Genomic DNA, 21,252 nt, shown 5'->3' with positions numbered 1-21,252 from the left:
TATCATCCCACAAATAATATTTGGGTTCAATGTCAAAACAGTAATTCAGTGTCCTCAGTCAGTGCAACACTGGGAGGCACTTTCAGAGCAAGACAGCCTAAAATGCAATGCCAGCCAATGTAATTTTCCCACTACTACTTCCTCTACTTCAGTGGATTTTACACCTGAGTGGTTTTCTTGTACACAATAAAAGCTGGCTGCCTCCGAGACTGCAGTCAGAGTGAGATAGGGATGTGGTGTAGAGTCCACAGCTTGGGGGAAACACCTGCAGGACTTGGCTTTGCACTGGGCCATGTGGAGAGCTGAGGGTAGAAGCACATGGTTGAAAGAGGAGAGCAGGATGGGGAATGTTGCAGTGTGCATCCTTATACAGATAAGCACTCAACTACCTAGGAGGAAGGAGGCCTAAGAGAAGGACAGTGTAGCATCCCTCATCCTACCTCTTACTCAGAAGTATCTGTTTGAAGAACTGAATGTAGTGAGAGCAGAATAAACTTGTTAATTTTACATAAATAAATAATATGTAAATACGTATATAGATAAATGTTTGATGACTTCATAATTTTTTTTGCAATATGTAATTCATACTTAGGCCCTTCACTCCCATTAGCCTTAGGCCCCTCATAACCTTAATCTGGCCCTGATTCCACCAGGAGTTTTCTTTCTAAATTTGTTAACCACTCTTACTAAATTTGAAGACTTTAGTTTTACTTATTGAACAACCCATTTACTTGGATCACTTAGCAGAAGCAAAATTAAATAAATGTAGATAAATCATTGCTCACTGTAGTTACAACTACAGCCCACCTTGTAAAATGGCTGTATGATAGGCAAAAAGCCCCCATGATTTCTAATCAAATAAATAGAGAGGTTCTTTACTAAGTAAAAATGGAACAAAGAACAAAAGAAATTGGAGAAGTGTTTGCCTGAATTTCTTGTTAATGAACTATAAATTGAAAAACCATTCAGGTATTGTGTACCAAAGAAATGCAAAACACATTTGGTTTTCCTTAATAAAATCGGTCTACAATTTTGGTTTTCCTTAATAAAATTGTTCTACAAAGGGACGTAGCTACACAGGCTTTATAGCAGCATGCAAGGGGAATCCTTAGCAGGCTGAATTGTGACCAGCTTTATGTTATGTTAAGTGTGCTTTGTGTTACTGGAATGTCACAAAGTAGATTTAGTGGGGGTAACAAACTGCATAGAACTTGCAAGGAAGAGCACAGGTTGCAGGAAGGAAGAGTTTGGAGGAAGTACGAGTAGGGTTGCCAGGCATCCGGTTTTTGACCGGAAGGCCTGTTGAGAAGGGACCATGGCGGTTCCACTGCTGACCAGACCATTAAAAGTTCATTTGGCCACCCGCAGTGGAGCAGGCAGGGTGCCTGCCCGGCTCCGCGTGGCTCCCAGAAAGTTTCCGGCATCTCCCTCTGTTTCCTAGGCTTAGGGGTGGCAAGGGGAACTCTGCACACTGCTTCCCCCTCTCCCCCCAGTGCCAGCTCCGCAGTTCCCAGCCAATGGGAGCTGTGGGGGTGGAGCACAGACTGCAGAGACTCCTGGCCGTGCCTCTGCCTAGGAGCCGGACATGCCAGCAGCTTCCCAGGAGCCGCCTGAGGTAAGCGCTGGCCACACCCCAAACCCCCTCCCAAGCCCCAACCCCCTGCTGCAGCCCTGAGCCCCCTCCTGCAATCTGAACCCCTCGGTCTCAGCCCAGAGTCCCCTCCCTCACCCTGAACCCCTAATTTCTGGCCCCACTTTGAAGCCCATATCTCCTGCCTAGAGCCCGTACCCAATGCCACATCCCAATACCCTGCCCCAGCCTGGAGCCCCCTCCCACACTCCAAACTTTGGCCCCAACCCCCAGCCCAGAGCCCCCTCCTGCACTCCAAACCCCTCATTGCCAGCCCCACCCCAGAGCTCACATCCCCAGCTGGAGCCCTCACCTCCTCTTACAACCCAACCCCCTACCCCAGTCTGGTGAAAATGAGCAAGGGTGGGGGAGAGCGAGTGATGGAGGGAGGGATGATGGAGTGAGTGGGGCGCATGGCAGGGGACCAGACCATGATCAAGGTGGCAAGGGCATTAGGTTTTCTGCAAATAGAAAGTTGGCAACCCTAGGTAGAAGGAAGCCAGTTTGTGTGCATGTGACTAAAATGATAGCTATAGTTGCATTTCTGTAAATAATTTTCATAATAAAAAGCCTGTTTAGTTTTACAGTCATGAGTTTTTTCATGGCATTACCTAGCATGCAGTATGAGAAACAATGGGGTTGAGGATCCAGACCAGGAAATTTAAACTGGAGAACAGAAGTTGCTCTGTAGAAGACTGACAATGATAGTAATCTTCCTGGATATGCTGTTGCCTGTATACCATTACACTTTTTAAAAAGAGTTGTTTTACTATGTTAACCCTAGAGAGGGGGACTGAATTCTTCATTACAGGCATTGTATCTGACATGGGTACTGCAGCAAGGCAAATCCATGTAGGCTGCCTGAGAGGTAGGCTCTTTTTAAGTGAGCATTCCAATTTATAAAATACTTAGGGGGTGTTAATTCTTAGAAATTTAAATCATACGTGTGACCTTCATCTGCCAAAGCAAACAGATTTACAGAGGTGAAATACCTCCCCACTGACCTTACTCAGCTGGGTGAGTGGAACCAAATGAAAATATCATGCGGCTGGCAGAGTTTTTCTAATCAACATTGCATAACTTGCTGACCAGAGCTTGTTATACAATTCCTTTCTGGGGGAGCAGAAATAGCCCCAAATCAATATAATTAAATTTTCAGTTTCACTGGTGGGAGGAGGCTTTCATATTTCAAAAGCAGTCTTTTACAAGCCAACAAAACTGAAACTGATGACTTTTTCTGTTTAGACAACTAATGGACTTGCTTGCATGCCCCAGGCAATGCTGTCAAAACTGGGTTCACTTAAAGGATCAATTCTGTTCTTGTTGAAGTCAACAGCAAATTCCCATTAGTTCAGTGATTTGGCATCAGGTTTGAAGTTACCAGCTTAATTCCAGGAAATGGAGAAATTTATCATGGTTCAGCAGACCTCATTTTTATATAGGCATCTAAAATCTGTTTGTTGACTGATATTTTGAAAATGTCTGGTAGAGGGCTGATCAGTATAGCAGGATCCCCAGGGTAGTACAGTCAGAACTCCCTCAAGATTTTTAGTTCATCAGAATCTAAGAGTGGGGAGTGTGACCCAAGGACCACTTGATGGCCACTGGCAGAGAGGACACAGGGGTACATAGGGTTAGAGATTAGAATCCCCTGGGTTCACCAAAAAGGGTCATGTAAGGTCTCTACTGAAAGCATGTGTCACATTCGTCATCATAATTATTGTGAAATGTATCTGCAGATAATGTGTAATCAGTTATGTACATATACTGAACATTATGTCCTTAAGGACTTGTAGGTAAAGGCCGGTCACACAGAGGTAGCATGCAATGAGTGAGACTTCTCCAGGCAGGAGATGGGAGATACTTATCTCCCTGGCTGCCCATTGTGTATTGTGTATTTTACAATGGAAGTCTACTTGCATATTAATTCAAATGCTAATGAATAGATTGCGAATGCTGGAGGAAAAAACAACAGCAGGGTTATCCTGTTTACAAGTAAAGATAATGAACTTTTAGGGGTGTAACTGAGGGTATAGAGGTACACTGGGCATCCTTCAGTCTGGGCAGAGAAACTGCCAATGGGCTTGATCTTATGAAAGGAAGATCTCAGCCATCCTGGTTGAAAACACTGGGAAAAGGATTTGGGGTAAGCCATACTATATGAGACTAAGGAATGTCTTATGAGTTAAGCTTAGGCTCTAGAAAGCATGTTACGATTTTGTTTTATATGTAACCATTTGTTTCCAATATTTTTACTTACTATAATTTGAATCTTTGTTCTTTGATAATAAATGTAATCTTGTTTTCACTATAAATACGATGTGTTAAGCAGAATGGTGATCCTGAGTCACAGCTAGTAAGCAGATGTGTACTCTTCCTTTGGGAGTAGAGAATCTATAAGTTCAGTGAGTGTTCAATGGATTGTGGGCTGAGCAGGCCTGAGGGAGGCTTGGAGGCCTTGGGGGTTAATGTGTGCCTATTGCTAACAGAGAGAGCAAGAATCAGGGAGCTGACAAGACATCCTTATGCTAAGGGCAGGTGGTAGCGAGGGGCCTCACCACCCTGGGTATCCCTTGAAAGCATCACAGAGAGTTTTTTTGTACATAAGGGGCCAGATTTTTAAAGGTATTCAAGTGCTTAAAGATTCAAGTAGGCATTAGGTGGGCTTTTGTAAATGCTACCTGGAAACTACCTGCATCTTTGAGTGCCCAAATCTGGCCCAAGATGGCTAATTGTTTCACAGTAACTTGCTACTATATACAGACTTCTTATGCAGATGTATAAACCTTTCAGTTTTTGTAAGTGAGATGTGCTAATAACTATGATGGAGAGCCTTTGGTTAACTAAACTGAGCCTCTGAGGTGAAAATGACTTACAGAAATCACAAGCTAATCCTATTTTGATAGCATATAGAGGCACATTTTCAGATGGCCTCTAATTTTGCTGAAGTAAATTGTGTATGCAACCATGGGAGCACAATTTCTGCGTTTTGTTTGCAAACTGGACATTCGCACACCTAACTACTCAATTTTTGTTTAATGCAAGTATAAAAGTACAAAATGAAAGGCCACTTCTGAAAGTGTGGCCCTCAAAATCTGTAGGAGAAAAAAGCTGATGAGCAATTAAGTCCTTAGAGTCCATAGGGGGAAAAAATGGTAAGAGATTATTTTCAAAGAAAAGATGGGTGAGTGAAAACTAGTTTGAATATCCTTAGAAACATCCTCCTCTCTGTACTGGTATAGTGTCACAGAATGAAATGCCTGTTCTCTTGTCAATCAGAACTGATAGACAGCACTTTGTCTTTTGAGAGCATGCCTCATCTATATGATTTCACATAAGAAAATGGAAAAGATAATGAAGGTGTAGAGAATTTAACAAAGGAGGGCTTGTACCTACTGTGTCTAACACCTTTGCTATTATCCATTTTACTCCTTTCTAATGGACCTAAGATGTCCAGTTAAATGGATATCTGTAATTTGTGCTATTGCCACCACAATTCCATTGTGTAATTGCCATTATTTACATTTAACTTCCTGGAAGAAATTCAGCTCTCAGTTACAGTGGTGTACATGCAGAGTAACTCTGTTTTAAAGGAGTTAATTCAGCTATATCCTAATATAAGTGAGAGCTGAATTTGGTGCACTATTTTGTTAGCCCATCAAGCCATAATATATAGTAAAAATTTGTTGTACAAATAATTTTTGCCAATGTATTTCATACCTTTCCTAAATATTATATAGGTACAATACAATACACCACTAATTACATGTACAGTAAAGTCCATCCAAATAAATAGCTCATTTACACTCTTGCCAAAGAGTAGGCAAATGGTCTTCGACATAACATTTTAAGGAAGTTGCTCATCAAGAATTCAGTCGTATCTGCTCACAACGTTTCAATTAAACAATATGGCTAGCGGTTTCCTTTACAGAGGGAAATAGTTTACTCTTAAAGGCAAATATTCTGCCTTCCTTCACAAAGGAGAAGAATTATAAGCTAAGATAAATTAGAAAACTCTAAACAGGAATATTAAAATATAAAATAATATGCTAAATAAAAACATTATAGAAACCATTTTAACACAAATCATAGCAGCTTCACTGAATTAAAATTAATTGCAAAGAGTCCCATCAGGAAAAAAGAGGCTACATTACATGTTATGTCTGTCACTACTGAATGTGAACAAATCAGTCTGTAATGTGAAGACACTAATGAACTGACCTACATATGCAACTGCCCTTTACTACATGGAATGTCTGACTTGGTAGAGTGTGCATGGATTCCCTCTACTGGCTCAGATGGTGCAGCTGCTCCTTTTGCTCACTGCCTCATAGTCATAGGGTATGGCTATGCTGCATTTAAAAACCCATGACCGCAAATCTCAGACCCCAGGTCTACAGACTCGATCTCGCGTTATGGAGCTAACAAAGGCAGTTTAGACGTTTGGGCTCTGGCTCTGAAACCTACCACTTTCCCGATGCCTATGCTCTGGGAGCAAGAGGCTCCACTCTCTCTGCCATATGTTACATGGTTAGCTAGCAGTCATGACATCTATGTGTGCATGCAACCATGTATCATCATGAGATTCAGAGCTATGAGTCTATCAGACAGGCACATTATGTGTAAAAATTGAGCTGTATAAGATGTATATTAAAAAAAGATTTTTCTTAAATAGATCATATAGAATATTATCTCCTGTACCTGATAAACTGGCTGACCCACAGTAGATGGCACCTTTGGTGTCTCTTGATGAGTGGTTGTAGTGTTAGCAGCAGGAGATGGTGCATTCAAAGAGATATCACTTGGTTTATGGACTCTGTGAAATATTTAAACAAACAAACAATTTTTTCTAAAAATGCGCAGTGTGCTTTTATGAGTAGAGGATAGTATTGCATAGATGTTCTCTTTGATTAACTAGGCTCCCATAATATACACAGTATTACAATACTATAAAAACTTCATTTTAGTATTAACTTTAGGTCTCTAAATCAATATGATAAAGTCAATTTCACATGGGAATATATATGTGGAGCTAATAATTTGCTGTATACGTTTGCCATATACTACTCAGGTGGCTGATTTAGTTTTACAGTATATTATAAAAACCAGCATGGATGAGCCAGTTTTGTGACTGTAAAACTGCTCCAGTCTATAGTGGGGAATTGGACTAGCACAGAGCCAACTTTAGGAACAAGGGGTGCATACCATTCCTTCCTCAATTGTATTCAATGCTCCTTAGGCACATGTGAGGATCTGGCCCTCAGAGTCTAACAGAAATGTTGTTGTCCACTGTGACAATAAATAATCTGGTTCTTAAAAAAGAACAGCAGGAATATCTTCACTTTGACAAAAATACTAAGAATTTTGATAGCACATTTTACAGTTGTAATTTTTTTTTAATTTCTGCTATGTCATTTCCATTTTATAATTCAGCTGAATATGATAGCTGGTTCTGTATTGTTTTTAGTGCTAAGTAAAAATGATTAAAACAGAGACGGTCTTCTTTTTCATTTTCTTTGGGCCATATGTGTGCCTCTTCTGGAAGGTATCAGAACCTTCCCAGGGAAGCCAGTCTCAAGAGTTTGAATAAACACTGCTGCAAATTGAGTAAACAGCTTCAGAAAACATTGGTTTCTCATTTGCAAATGTGAGAGTTGTTACGTTTTTAGCAGATGATGTAGTATTCATTTCCTTTAAATATAGAGTATTCAAGTTCATTTGATGACAGCTGGAAACTAAGTAGCAAGAAAAGGAAATTCTGGTCATCCTACATCTAATCCAACATAAGCCTGTTCTTTGGGGACATCTAGCTACTAACTCAGAGCAGCATTCTCTTTACCAAGAAATACAGGACTGCAGTACATGGCTTCAAAATCTAACGGAAGCAAGCAAGCTGGAGACAACAATCCGGTGATGTGTTCCCATCTCTTTAAGAGCAGGAAAATAGTTGACAGACCTGGAGGCATCCTCTAATAATCTTGCAAAAGAGAAGAACTGTTAGGAATGAGACCCTTAGAAAAGCCATTGCTAGTGCTGTGCAAAACTTTCATTATGAAACTTGAAGACTGGTGGAACTCTCCTGATTTCATGTAGGGCTTTTGGTAGAGCAGGGCAAAATTTTTCAAATAATTTTATTTGCCAAAAAAATGCAGTTGATTGGTCAAATTCAGTTAATAGTTTCAGCCAAAAAAATGATTAAAAAAAGTCTGAATGTTTTATTTCAACATTTTTGAAACAAAATGTTTTGAATTTTTGTTTTGAAATGACATTTCATTTTGAAATTCAGCTAGACTTATTTGAAAAAAACAAACAAGAACAACAGAAATAGAGGGTTTAAAAAACACCCAAAGCTGAAACTAAACAAAAAAAAAGTTGGTTTAGTCACCAAGCTGAAAAATCAATTATTTGTTCAGCTCTAGCTTCATGTCAATTCCAAAATTTAAGGAAGATTCATGAACCAAGCCAACCTGAGTCATTTGAGGCTACATGTTCCTCTCTATGGTCTTCTGCTGCAGCAATACATTTTGCAAAAGCAGTACTGGCTTTGACGGACAATTTGGCAGCCAAACTGCCAAAAAAGGCTAAGAAATCATTGCAGTTAGGTTTGGAGTTAAAGAAAATCTCAATGGTTTCAGCATTCAAAGTTGATGTAACCAGGGATGCTTTGATGTTTTCAGCACATACCTTGGCCTCCAATGTGGTGACCAGATGGCACCTCTCATTACGAGCCTGGAAAGGTAATATACAGGCTGAAATCATGTTAGAGGCTTCATAATATTCAGGAAGTTGCTTATGGGGGGAGTCATTTGACAAAATGATGGTGGAATCCTCTGATAAATTAAAGAAGACCTTACAAAACACTCTTAACTCCAAATCTGGGAAAAGGAATAGCTGGTCTTATGACGGTCTACATATCCTTTTCATGACTACTCCTCTAAGTACAGAAGGCAAGACTACTGCAAAAGCAAATGGACCAAGGCTAAGTCTGAAAGGGGAGAAACAAATCTTTCTGCAATGCAAATTCCAACACTGGACATAATGCCTCACTAGTTCAGCAGAGTTCCTGCATTTTCCTGGGGTTATCCCTAGATAAAGTTCTTTCCCACTGTGAGGACGGAGACACAGAGTCTTGTGGTGAAAGAGGTTCCATGTTGTTTGTTAAAATGCAGCTCAACCTATTCCTGTCCCTCTTCATTGCCAAAGAATGGCCTCCTGACAGGTGACTGCCAATCAACTTTGATGACACCTGGCTAGAGATATCAGCTTGTCCTTTGTCTTTGAGGAACAGGTTTACCCACTCCCCAGACTAGTCTGATAAACACATTTCAGTCATAATTTTAGCTTATGTTCATAATTTTACTTTATAATGAACCCTCACAGGCAGAAGAGGATATAGGTATACCCCTTCCTGGGCAACATTCTAATCAGAGTCCCGTTGAAGGAGGGGCCCGCTCAAGTGACTCAGTCACTGATCCAAATGTTGCAACAGCACAGATATATAGTAAATTTCTGAAAGAGTCATCTTCAACAATCTCAGCGCTTCATTACAGGAGTTCAGCTATTGCATCTCCCTAAGGCGCAGAGAGCTTTGTCTTGGGATTTGAACATTGTGCTGCTCGATGCCTTAATGCAGGCGCCCTTTGAACCTATGAAATCAGTTCCATTGTATTACCTGCCTATCAAAATGACCTTTTTGATCGCTATCACTTTGGCAAGAAGGGTGTCAGAGTAGGGAGCTTTGTCAGTTGATCCATCCTGCTGCAAGTTTCACAAAGATAAGGTGGTTTTGAAAATGGATCCCACCTTTATTCCAAAAGTAGATTTGATTTTTCATTAAGTAGAAGAGATCTCGTTGCCTTCTTTTTGTCCACATGCGTCTCATCCAAAGAAGCAGCTATGGCATTAGCTGAATGTAAGGAGAACTTTAAAGTTTTGTCTGAAAAGAACTGCATAAGAAAAACAGCCTTGCTGGTCTTATTTCATAAAAAAAAAAAAAGCACTAAGGCATCAGAATCATCAATCTCACAGTGGATATGCTGGTGCATTACTGACAACTACAGAGCAAAACAATTCAAACCTCCAGTGGGCACCAGAGCTCACTTAGTACAAGTGGTGGTGGCATCATGAGATGAGAAAGGGAGGTCTTTTATGATAAAATCTGTAAAGCTACAACATGTTCATCCCTGTATACATTTACCAAGTTTTACAAGATATACAAAGTATTCAGCTGATGCAGGTATTGATTGGCAAGTCTTGCATGCTGCAGATTTCAGAGAGTAGGGGAATCCTTTCTCTCAGTGACATTATTTTGTTCCTTCCCTAGAAATTTTGTCACTGTTGAGAAAATCACACATTGAGGATCTATGGACTTAGCCCTAAGAGAGAATTGGAGAATTTGTGGTTGCTTAACTGACAATTTTTCCCTTCTTTGAAGGGATAGGTCCATGGATCCAGACCTCCTGAAAAAGGGAGATCTTTTAAACTTATGGTTACAGTTCTCTGCAGTAGTTAAATTTTTCTTGTTGAGTATTATTTTTGCAAGGTGCTGATGCAGAATGAGATTTTTTTTGTTTTGTTTCAGAGTCCAGAGGAGCTAGCTTTGGAAGCATCTTGAAACTGAGGGGGGTCCCTGGAAGGCGGGGGATAGTGTCTTGTCAAGTATCCACTCAACTTTTGATTCTGTGCTTTATGGCTAAAAGCAGGTGGTGACCCACACTGAGGATCTGTGCACCTACCACTTTGAAGAAGGGAAACCGCTCACTTAAACAACCACAAATTTCCCCATTTTATATTTTAGAGGTTAAACATATTTTAAAAACTTAATCACACACCTACTTTTTTTTTACAGTACAATTTTTGGAATATCTTAATGCAAGCAACACTTACTGATCCATTTCTTCTGTGCTAATTTCGCCTTCAGATTCAGAAGAGGAGGCACCTATGGAAGGGCAAAAACATTTCACATGGAATCAAAATTTTCAGCAATTTGTCTAGTAAGTACGCAAACCTCCATTATTAGTATTTCTTATATAGACTTTTAAAATTAGGATTATAAAGTTAAAACAAACCAAAAGATTATGTGCAGTAAAAATGAAGTAATGCAGTATACTGAATTAAAAGCAACACCGTATCCTGAATTAAATGCAACACTACTAATGATTAATCTTGGGCCAATACAGATTTGAAATGGGATGGATTCAAGTGAGGAAAACATCGTCTAAAGTGAATGTCTGGCTGGATGCCCCACAATTCCTCCTTAAAATGTCACTAATATCTAAATCTTTTGACTGTTCTATGCTCTGTGTCTTTGGAAGTATTGTGTGATCAAATAAGCGCTTATACTTAGACATTTGGTATTACTATCACAAAAACATCAGGGACCTGTAACCACATCTAGTATTCTTTGGGTTATTGGTTCCTCCTCCAGCCAGTGCCCGTTCAGCACTGTTTTGGTAAGAGGAATCATAGCTCCATTTGCCAATGGCCTGGTATTCAAAACAATATCTGACTCTGCTTTCCCTGTGGTCAGAATCTGGTTTTTTTTTTCATTGAGGTGCCTAGTAGTGAATGTCTTCACTCAGCAGTGTCTCCTATCCAATTCCAATTGTCTTTTATAAAAGCAGATTGTGGCCCAAATCTGGAGAGGTAGTAAGCACCTGCTGAGTACCCACAACTCCCACTGTTTTAAGTGGGTGTTGCAGGTATTCAGCACTTCTCATGATTTGTCCCTTCATTGGCAAATTGCAGAAACAGAGAGAGAATATCATTAAGGGATGGTTTGTGCAGGGGCGCCATTTCGCCGCCCCAAGCACGGCAGCACGCTGCGGGGGGCGCTCTGCCGGTCGCCGGTCCCGCGGCTCCTGTGGACCTCCCGCAGGCGTGCCTCTGGATGCTCCACCGAAGCCGCGGGACCAGCGGACCCTCCACAGGCACGTCTGCGGGAGGTCCACCGGAGCCGCCTGCCGTCCTCCCGGCAACTGGCAGAGTGCCCCCCGTGGCATGCCGCCTCAAGCACGCACTTGGCGTGCTGGGGCCTGGAGCCACCCCTGGGTTTGTGATACCTTTATATTGCGTAGTACCTTCCTCAACAAACAGTCTCATTGAGTTTAATGGGAGTAGTCATGGTGTAAGATACTCATTAGCAAGAGTAAGGATCTCACAATTTGGCCCTAAATAGAGTAATATGTTCAAAATACATAGAAAATGGGACTACAGCAGGTTTTGCTAGGTTTGGCAATGTAATATTACATTGCCAAGCCAAGTAGAAGGTACATATATATATATATATCCCATAAACACTCTTACAATTTAAATATTGAATTTTGGAATCAAATAGATACAAGGAAAAACTTTACTCCACATAGATATCAAAACATTTATTAAAAAAAATTCCCATTTCAGAGCAATTTAAAAAAATGTAATGATTTACTATTAGCTTTTTCCTAAGTCAGGAGAAGGTTGTCTGGCTGCTTAAATTTGTCTTTTATGGTCATTTGCATGAAACTCATAAACAATTTAAATTAACAAAAAGTATCTGAAGGTTGCACAGAATTAGATGTTGTTTAAGAACAACCCATGAAAGAACCATAAAATAATGTCATGACAGGATTAGTTGTAAAACTTGCTAGGTCATCAATAAGCCATGCAGGCATTTTATTTGAAGTAGTAAGATAAATAACTGAAAACTTGAAAACTGTCTTTCCATTATATAAAAATAAGAGAATACACCCATGGAAATATATGATTACAATTAAAATGACTGAAAAAATTGAATAATGTTGTTATTCTATTACATTTTATGAGACTGAAATAATAAATTAAATTGGGGTAACAAGGCTTAAACTTTGTCTTTGACCCTTAGGACAGAGTTGAGAAAAGCGTTGGGATGAGCCATTAAAAATAAACTAAGCTTATAAGAGTCTTTTGTTAATTCAGGGCCTGAATCAACTGAAGAACAATTAAGTTTACAGATGCAACAAAGCAGTTCCTCTTCATTCCCATAAACACTAAAAAGGCTCTAGTTAGGTGACCCTCATTCTATCTACACAAAGATGTAGATCCCAAGGTGAGACATCTTTAACCAGTCAGAACCTAATAAAGGGTCACTGTCTGCTTGGTTGCAGGCCTCTCTGTTCTCTCCTGTGAAACCACAAATATTAAACTGCATTATTTTTGCACAATTTTATTTTGTTTTCCCATTTTTATCCAAAATGGGCTGACAAGACTGAAACCAAGCAAAAGTGTAAATGTCTGAAATAGAAGGTAATTTTGCCCTACATGAGCTACAATACAAGAGTTACCTAATACTGAGATTTCTTTATTGTTGGTAGTGTTACAGCCAGTGTTTAGCCAGTTAATAGTTTTTGGCACCAACAGCTACTGACCAGTCAGGAGGGGTATAGTGCCAAACTAAGTTAGGTCATATAACTCACAATATACACACGCTCTTAATAAAAACATAAAATAAAAAATCCTTCTGCTTAGAGTCTGGAAAGAGAGAGAGAAACCAAGATCCTCTGAATTTCTGTTAAAATTTGTGAGGCACTCCAGCTACTATGATAATGGGTCCAGTGTAAAAACCCAGCCGGGATAGACAGAACCCACTTTTAGCTAAATGAATTGTTTTTGGAACATAAGGATGGAAAATATGAGAGAAAGAGCCTTAAATATGAGAAAACAAATACATTCAGTTTCATTTACAGTACATATTATATGCAGATATAAGGATCAAAGTATGTGTTGGACTTGTTTGTAAACAGCTACAGGTTGGGGATAACAGGTGAATCTCAGGCTACATTTCAGTTTTCCATGTTGAAATAATAATTATTGCCTGAACTATCATATTCCTCAAATGTTTGTGCAACAAGTGCGAGAAAAACAGATTGACGGAGAATTAGACACATAGGTTGAGTTTTCCTTTTTCTAGAGGAGCTACAGAAAAGAACTATAGAGAGATATCACAATCTCAGCACTTTTAGTCCCTGATCTTACAATGAGATCTGCAAGAGTTCCTGGATCTGAGTTCGTTGCAGGCTCAAGGCTTAGTAAAAATGTATTTAAAGAGCAATAAGAATACCTATATAAAAGAACTTTCAGAGAGAAAATGATAAAATGTATTAATAGACTGGAATTGTTGACTTTCCCCTAATCAGCTGTGCAGCAAACCAGTAAATTTAGTGCAAGTACATAAAACACATATTTCTATTTTTAAAGATTTATGATCAGTTTCATTTTGCAAAGATTTATAATGTTACCTTCTATGTATATCTCTGCAGAAGTTGAGTCTGTCCCATAGATGTTTGAAGCAAAGCAAGAATAACGTCCGGTGTCTTCTTCAAAAGCTTCAACTATAATCAATGAGTGCAGATCTCCTGACTGGATAATGTGAATGTCTGGTGAGTTTTCAAGCTCCTTTCCTTCACAGTACCACCTGCAAGGCAAGATTACAGTTTATCATAACAAAAACTTGACAACCAGAAGGCAGTTTAACAACAAAACAGATGGCTTATTGTCCTAAGCAGAGACATACCTTAGGCAAATTAAACTGGCAGAGTTGATTGTTTTTGGAACACCTAATTACAACAAATAATAGAGCTACAATCTATACAGTACTTATACCTATTAACATATTAGTTTATTTCAGACAACAATGTGGTATTTTTTCAGATACAGGGATCTCATTGATAACTTGATAGGGGAAGAGAATAGAGTCCTAATTTGAATTCAGCTTCAGTTTCTCATTACATCATATGAGAACATATGTACAAATGTACATTAATTTTTTGGACATATTATAGAAAAATCTAATCTCAAATTTATAACACTTTCAAGCATCTCTTGATTAACTCCATTTCACTAGCTTGTGTAGGTAAGTATCTTATCATTCAAATAGCATACCTTTCTGATGCCTGTTATGTGTGGCCTGGGGATTGGAACGATTGACTGGATCACTATACAGTAGTAAAGATTGTTATTCTTCCTTGTTTTTTGTATTTGGTATCCATGTTTCTGGTACATGTGTTTAACAACTTTTTAAAAAGATCAATGCAGTTATGAAAATCCAAGAGGGAGCAGACAAAAGGGATTACTCTGTGTGGGCCAAAGGAGGTGGTGTCTCATCTGCCTTTCCTGCACAGCTAGGCCCAACCCATAAAGTTCAGATCCAGATCTGAACTCATCCAAAGTTTGGGAGTGTTCAGATCTGGTGTTTTAGTTCAGATCCATCTGTACTTGCCTGGTATAAATTTCTGATATAGAAATTTCTCTTAAACTTCATCCCTGTAAAATGTCATGTTTAGCTTGGAGCAAAGTAAAGAAAAGGACTGGAATTTAATCTAACATGACTCCTTACATTGTCATGTGTTGCTGCATGTTTGTGACCACTTGATCATTACATATATAAAGTTAATGTTTATATCCCAAGGAAAAGACGTTTTCTACCACATTGTAAGACATCTCCATGGATAAGTCTTCTCAGGGGCAGATGGACCCTAAATTCTTCTCTGGGTCCTGTTGCTACAATTGCCTTTTAACACTCATTTAGATGGTGCAGATTACACTGGGCCTGAACCTGAAATCCCAAATCCTATTTCTCATGTGAAAACAGGGATTTCACAACATTTTGTTAGGCACTTAGAGATATCAAATCTCTTTGCATTTCAAAGAGCCAATGCTGTAAAGGAAGCAGGAAAGAAAGGAGCATGTCTAGATTTTGTTGTAAAAGCAGCGCCTCAGAAGGCAGCTCCATGAGTTTGGTGCTGAGATTGCCTATCAGCTCACCCTTAGGCAAACAAGCAGGAGGAGAGAGGAGGCCATCCTGCTGCCCCTTAATGATGTGGAGGGAACAATGGAGGAAGGTAAAAAGCAGCTGGGTTTCACTCCAAAGCAAAACTCAGATTGATGGAGTGTGGCGAGAAGGAAAGTACTATGGTATATTGAAGTCAGGAATTAAAAGTTCTGGACAAAATGCAGAAGCATCAGTTTTTAGACATTGAACTAAACTAATTCTGAACTATAAACCTTTTGAGGTTTGTCCAGTTTATCCAGCCCAACAGTTTCCACATATACGCAATACTATTTCTTACAAGCAATAGTTGTATTTTCTGTTTTCTGCCATTTTTCTAATTAACTCAAAGAAATAATTAAAACTGGTTGAATAAAGTATTCAGTGGATATTATTCTTGAATTCTGATTTTTTTTTCAAATACATTTGATTGTCAAATAACATAATTCCCAGAAAATATCCACTCAGTGTGCGGTGGCCGTCAAAAAGCTAACAGAATGCTAGGGGACTGCTGCTCAGGCATCAATGTTCCCTCTAATTTTTTATGTTCATGTGTGACCAGTATGAAGGTGATGTGTCAATAACAAAATTCATGTAGTGAGGGTGGGTCCAAGGGGTTTGGAGTGCGGGAGGGGGTTCAGGGCTGGGGCAGAGGGTTGGGGTGCGGGGGGGAGGGCTCTGGCTGGGGGTGCAGGCTCTGGGGCAGAGCTGGGGATGAGGGGATTGGTGTGTGGTAGGGGACTCAGACCTGGGAGGTGGGGCTGAGGGATTTGGTGTGTGTGAGAGGGCAGTGGGTTGAGGCAGGGGGTTAGGCTGTGGAAAGGGGTACGGGCTCTGGGCTGGGGGTGTGGGCACTGGGGTGGGGCTGAGGACAAGGGGTTTGGAGTGCAGGAAGGGGCTCCAGGCTCGGGGGCAGGGCTGAAGGATTTGGCATGAGGGAGGCAGAGCCGGCTCTACCATTTTTGCCACCCCAAGTGCAAAAAAAAAAGCCGCCTGAACTGCTGAAGCAGGGGTGCAGGCTCTGGGGTGGGGTCGGGGATGAGGGGTTTGGGGTTCATGAGTTGGCTCTGGGTGTGGGGGGGCTTAGGGCTGGGGCAGGGGGTTGGGGCGTGGTCTTACCTCGGGCGGCTCCCAGTCAGCGGCACAGTGGGGCTAAGGCAGGCTCCCTGCCTGTCCTGGCTCCGTGCTGCACCCTGGAAGCGGCCAGCAGTTCTGGCACCTAGGTGTGGGGGGAGGCAGGAGGCTCCACGTGCTGGTCTTGCCTGCAGGCACCGTCTCCGCAGCTCCCATTGGCCACTATTCTTGGCCAATAGGAGTGCAGAGCTGGTCCCCAGGGCCAGCTGTATTGGCCTCTGCTCAGGCGGTCCCTGGGGCCAGCTGCCTGGGGACACCAGAGCAGTGGCTGGTGTGGCTGACTGTGGGGATACCTGAGCAGCTGGCTGCAGAGCCGCTCCAGCAGCAGCCGGTGTGGCTGTCTCCAGGTCTGCCTGAGCCACTGGCCCCAGGGCTGGCTACTTGGGAGGCCCTGCGGTCAGCCACACCGGGCACTGCAGAAGTCACAGAGGCCTCAAGAAGTCATGGAAACTCTGACTTCCATGACCGCCATGACAGACACGGAGCCCTAATGATAGAGGTCTATATAATCATGAATGGTATGGAAAAACTGAATAAGGAAGTATAATTTACCCCTTCACATAACAGAAGAGTCTGGGTCACCCAATGAAATTAATAGGCAGCAGGTTTAAAACAAAGGGAAGTACTTCACACTACGCACAGTCAACTTGTGGAATTCATTGCTGGGGATGGTGTGAAGGCCAAAAGTATAACTGGGTTCAAAAAATAATTAGATAAAATAATGGAGAATAGGTCCATCAATGGCTATTAGCTAATATGGTCATGGATGCAAGCCCATGCTCCAGGTGTCCCTAAGCCTTCAAAAGCTGGGACTGGATGACAGTGGATGGATCACTCAAAAGTGCCCTGTTCTGTTCATTCTCTCTGGAGCATCTCACACTGGCCACTGTCAAAGACAGGATACTGAACTAGATGGATCATTGGTCTGACCCAGTATGACCATTCTTATGTTTTAACTATTCACCTAACTCTAGAAATAATTCAACTAAGTAAAAGCTGTGTACGAGCTACTGAGCACAAGCAAATATTATCAAAGAAATGGCAATTAAAAATATATTACAGCAAATATAAATTCATTGTAGAAAACCTTAGGAAAGACTTTCAAACAATAAACTATACTGTGCTTGCACAGTGTCTCCTACTACACATCATGAGGGTCAGATCATTAAGAATGTGTTTGTACCTCAGATCATTAAGAATATGTACCTCAGATCATTAAGAATATGACTAAACAAATAAAATTGCTTACATTTAACACTTCAGTTGCATTAGCATGTTGGAAGTACTGCATTTCAGATCAGTTTGGGGTATATATCAGACAGTATATGAACTCTGGATCGTCCCTAAAGGATCTTCCTGAGAAAAGAAGGGTAAGCAGCCTATACCACTGAAAGATGAACTCTAACAGAATTATGTGCAGATTGATAAGTGAGGCCTGAGGGAGCTCTGTAACAAACACAGCATGATAGGCATGCAGGAAGAAGTGGAACTTCAATACTTATTACATAACTGAGATACAAACTAGGTACTATTTGTGCCCTGTAAATCATAAAAGCCTAATGTGAGGACAGGGTATATTATTTTGAATAAGACATAGTATGATCTATACCTGTCCAATTAATTGACTTTGATTGTTCAGTCCTGGAACCTGAAAACTCTATCTCAGGGGTCGGCAACCTTTCAGAAGTGGTGTGCCGAGTCTTCATTTATTCACTCTAATTTAAGGTTTCACATGCCGGTAATACATTTAAACATTTTTAGAAGGTTTCTTTCTATAAGTCTATAATATATAACTAAACTATTGTTGTATGTAAAGTAAATAAGGTTTTTAAAATGTTTAAGAAGCTTCATTTAAAATTAAATTAAAATGCAGAGCCCCCCAGACCGGTGGCCAAGACCCGCACAGTGTGAGTGCCACTGAAAATTAGCTCGTGTGCCGCCTTCGGCACACATGCCATAGGTTGCCTACCCCTGCTCTGTCTATTCTGCAGGGGAGTTCCTGCCCTGCAGAGTGAACCCAATTGCCTACCACACTGACATCCTGTTAGAAAGACGCTCCTTTATAACTGCAGAATAGGATTTCAAGGTTGAATGCCTGGATGTATCAGTTTTGTGCCTTTAGGCGTCAGTTTTACTTCCCACTTTCACAAGTTACTAGCCTCTACTGTAACAAGCACTATAAACTGATTTAATTAATAAGTACTTACAAATTTAAAACCACCAATTACAACTGACAAATATGTAAGCATATATAAAGAAAAGAGCCCAGTAACATAATTTTATTACAACAGACTGAGAACAGGGAGAACTTTGACATATACTCAGTTTTCCCTTCCTAAATTTCTCATAGCTGAAATACAGATTTGCTTATGTGAAACATATTCACATTGTTTTTGTGAAATTTTGCCATTGAGAAAATGGCAAAATTTTATGCTCACAACCCTGATCTCTTAGTTGGTCATCATCTAGGGGAGCCTTGGATCACATTCTTCTATCCCCTCCAGTCCTACTTTGCTCATTTTCTAGGTCTTCAACTCTCAGGTGGGCAAAATTAGATGCCCTGGTGTGTTTTTTCAGTCTGCGATTTGCCCAGGACAGAGCTGTGATCCAATATACTGTACTTCATAGCAACCGCTGATGCTGCCTCTAATCTTCATGGACCTTGTTAAATATGTGTTTCAAAACACTTCATAAACACTCTATTATTGGAAGCCAAATTCAGTAGTGAGGAGCTCAGTCAGAAGTTTAAGAAATACCATTATCTGCAATCATTATAAAAGGAGCAGAGACAGTTACACATTTCTTAAAAAGCCAAATGGACTATAGATAATTTCCAAAATGGCAGAAGAGAGAACACTTCAAAATTAGTATAAAAAGACAAAAGCTGTGCACTGAAAATAAAGAAGCTTCAAAAGAAGCCTCTCTTTTAAAGGACTGATTGGGCAGCCTCGTACTATTGCTATTCTACTGACTACACAGTAAGATTATATGGTTCTTTGCTGTGTGTGTGTGTGTCTGTGTGTGTGTGTGTATGACAAAGCACAGACAAAACAAGACACATTACACTAAATACTTTGATACAAGCAATACTAAAATGAAAGGGCGATATGTGCTCCTGCTGATCAACTTTTTGATTAAAATTAAAAGGTTTTATAATTCTATAGGGGTAGGGTGGAATCTATTCTTCATTCCATTGTTTGTCAAGGGTATTTTCATGTAAACTGAATGCAGTCTTCTGTTATAGAGCAATACAGATGACAATGTATAACAAAGGGCTGGTCTACACTAAGGGGAAAAATCGATATAAGATACGCAACTTCAGCTACGTGAATAACGTAGCTGAAGTCGAAGTATCTTATATCGATAACTTACCCGTCCTCACGGCGCGGGATCGATGTCCGGGGCTCTCCATGTCGACGCCGCCACTGCCGTTCACGGCGGTGGAGTTCCGGAATCGATAGAAGCGCGTTCGGGGATCGATATATCGCGTCTAGATGAGACGCGATATATCGATCCCTGAAAAATCGATCGCTACCCGCCGATACGGCGGGTAGTGTAGACGTAGCCTCAGTTACTGCTGTTCTTTCCTCTGCAGTTACTATTCCTCTCACCCCTTCAAAATGAGCAGCATGAGTTAGTAAAGTAAACTTCAATTTATGCTTCAGACATAGGCTCAGTTTTCCCATGTAGTATATTTTTAATCACTACTTCCATCTTACTTAAAGTTCATACACTAATTACTTTGAGATTACAGAAAAAGAAAACAAAAAGATCAAGAGTACAAAATGCCCTTGTAATTTTTATAAATAAAAGTTATGTTTTTACCCTAATAGTCCTCTCCTCACTACCACAAATTGTAAAATAACATTTTAGGAAATGTTTTAGCAGGATTTTACATCCATTATATAAAATGTCAGATTGTGATATAATCCTTATTAATTAACATTTTATTCTTACCATTGAAATACTGTCCATGGCAGTAATGAAATGTTAGTTACAAAGGGAGTACTGACATTGAGATATGTGGCATGACTAAAGAATCAATACTCTCTGTCACTGACATTTTATTCCTGCCACAAATTGTAGTGATAGTTCCACTACACAAGCCAGATTCACATGAAGCCCAACCAGCATCAAACACTATGGCCAAATTCATCCCTGGCATAACTCCACTGACTTGAATGCAATTATATCAAAGACAAGTTTGGCCCCATGGCTTAAAGAGATAAAAACTAAGAAATGAATTTTTATTAAACTCTCAGAAATATTTTTCAACTTAATGGCGATTATATGACTTCTAAATTTAACTACAAATTAATCAATCACAGATCTATTTTCTTAAACAAAGCAGTGCTCAAATGAACCCTTTTTAGCTATCTGTGTGTATGTTAGAGAGTGTTCTCATAGAAATTTCATGACATGCAGCCTGTTTATAGCACTTCAAATCCTCATGACACTTACAGAACGGTTGTGTGTGCCAAATCATGCAATGTGATTCATAAGTAAAATTAACCTAGCAGAGATGAGCCAAACAGTTTGGAAAAAATTTAGACCCCTCTTAGCCTGAGCGGATAAGGAGGGGCCATCTGCCACCACTAGGAAGGATGTATGTCAGACCTACTACTTTAGCAATTTTTAAAAAAAGAGATGCAGAAGGAAGCATGGAGAGAACTCCTCACAACCTTTAGCTTCATTAAAAGAATTA

At 40.3% G+C, this 21,252-nt stretch overlaps 1 protein-coding gene across 1 annotated transcript in view; it reads right to left on the bottom strand.

The window, feature by feature from the left end:
• The window catches only part of MYPN (myopalladin), an 88,432-nt gene that overhangs the window by 52,486 nt on the left and 14,694 nt on the right, over positions 1-21,252 (bottom strand). Inside the window, exons 3-5 of the mRNA XM_045023479.1 lie at positions 13,885-14,060; positions 10,517-10,568; positions 6,332-6,446 (exon numbers count right to left, since the gene is read on the bottom strand). Of these exons, the coding sequence (XP_044879414.1) occupies positions 6,332-6,446; positions 10,517-10,568; positions 13,885-14,060 (343 nt within the window). The remainder of the gene's footprint in view (positions 1-6,331; positions 6,447-10,516; positions 10,569-13,884; positions 14,061-21,252) is intronic.

Source organism: Mauremys mutica, chromosome 7 (genome assembly GCF_020497125.1).
Source record: "Mauremys mutica isolate MM-2020 ecotype Southern chromosome 7, ASM2049712v1, whole genome shotgun sequence".
Lineage (NCBI taxonomy): Eukaryota > Metazoa > Chordata > Testudines > Geoemydidae > Mauremys > Mauremys mutica.
This window is presented reverse-complemented; position numbering and strand designations above follow the sequence as displayed.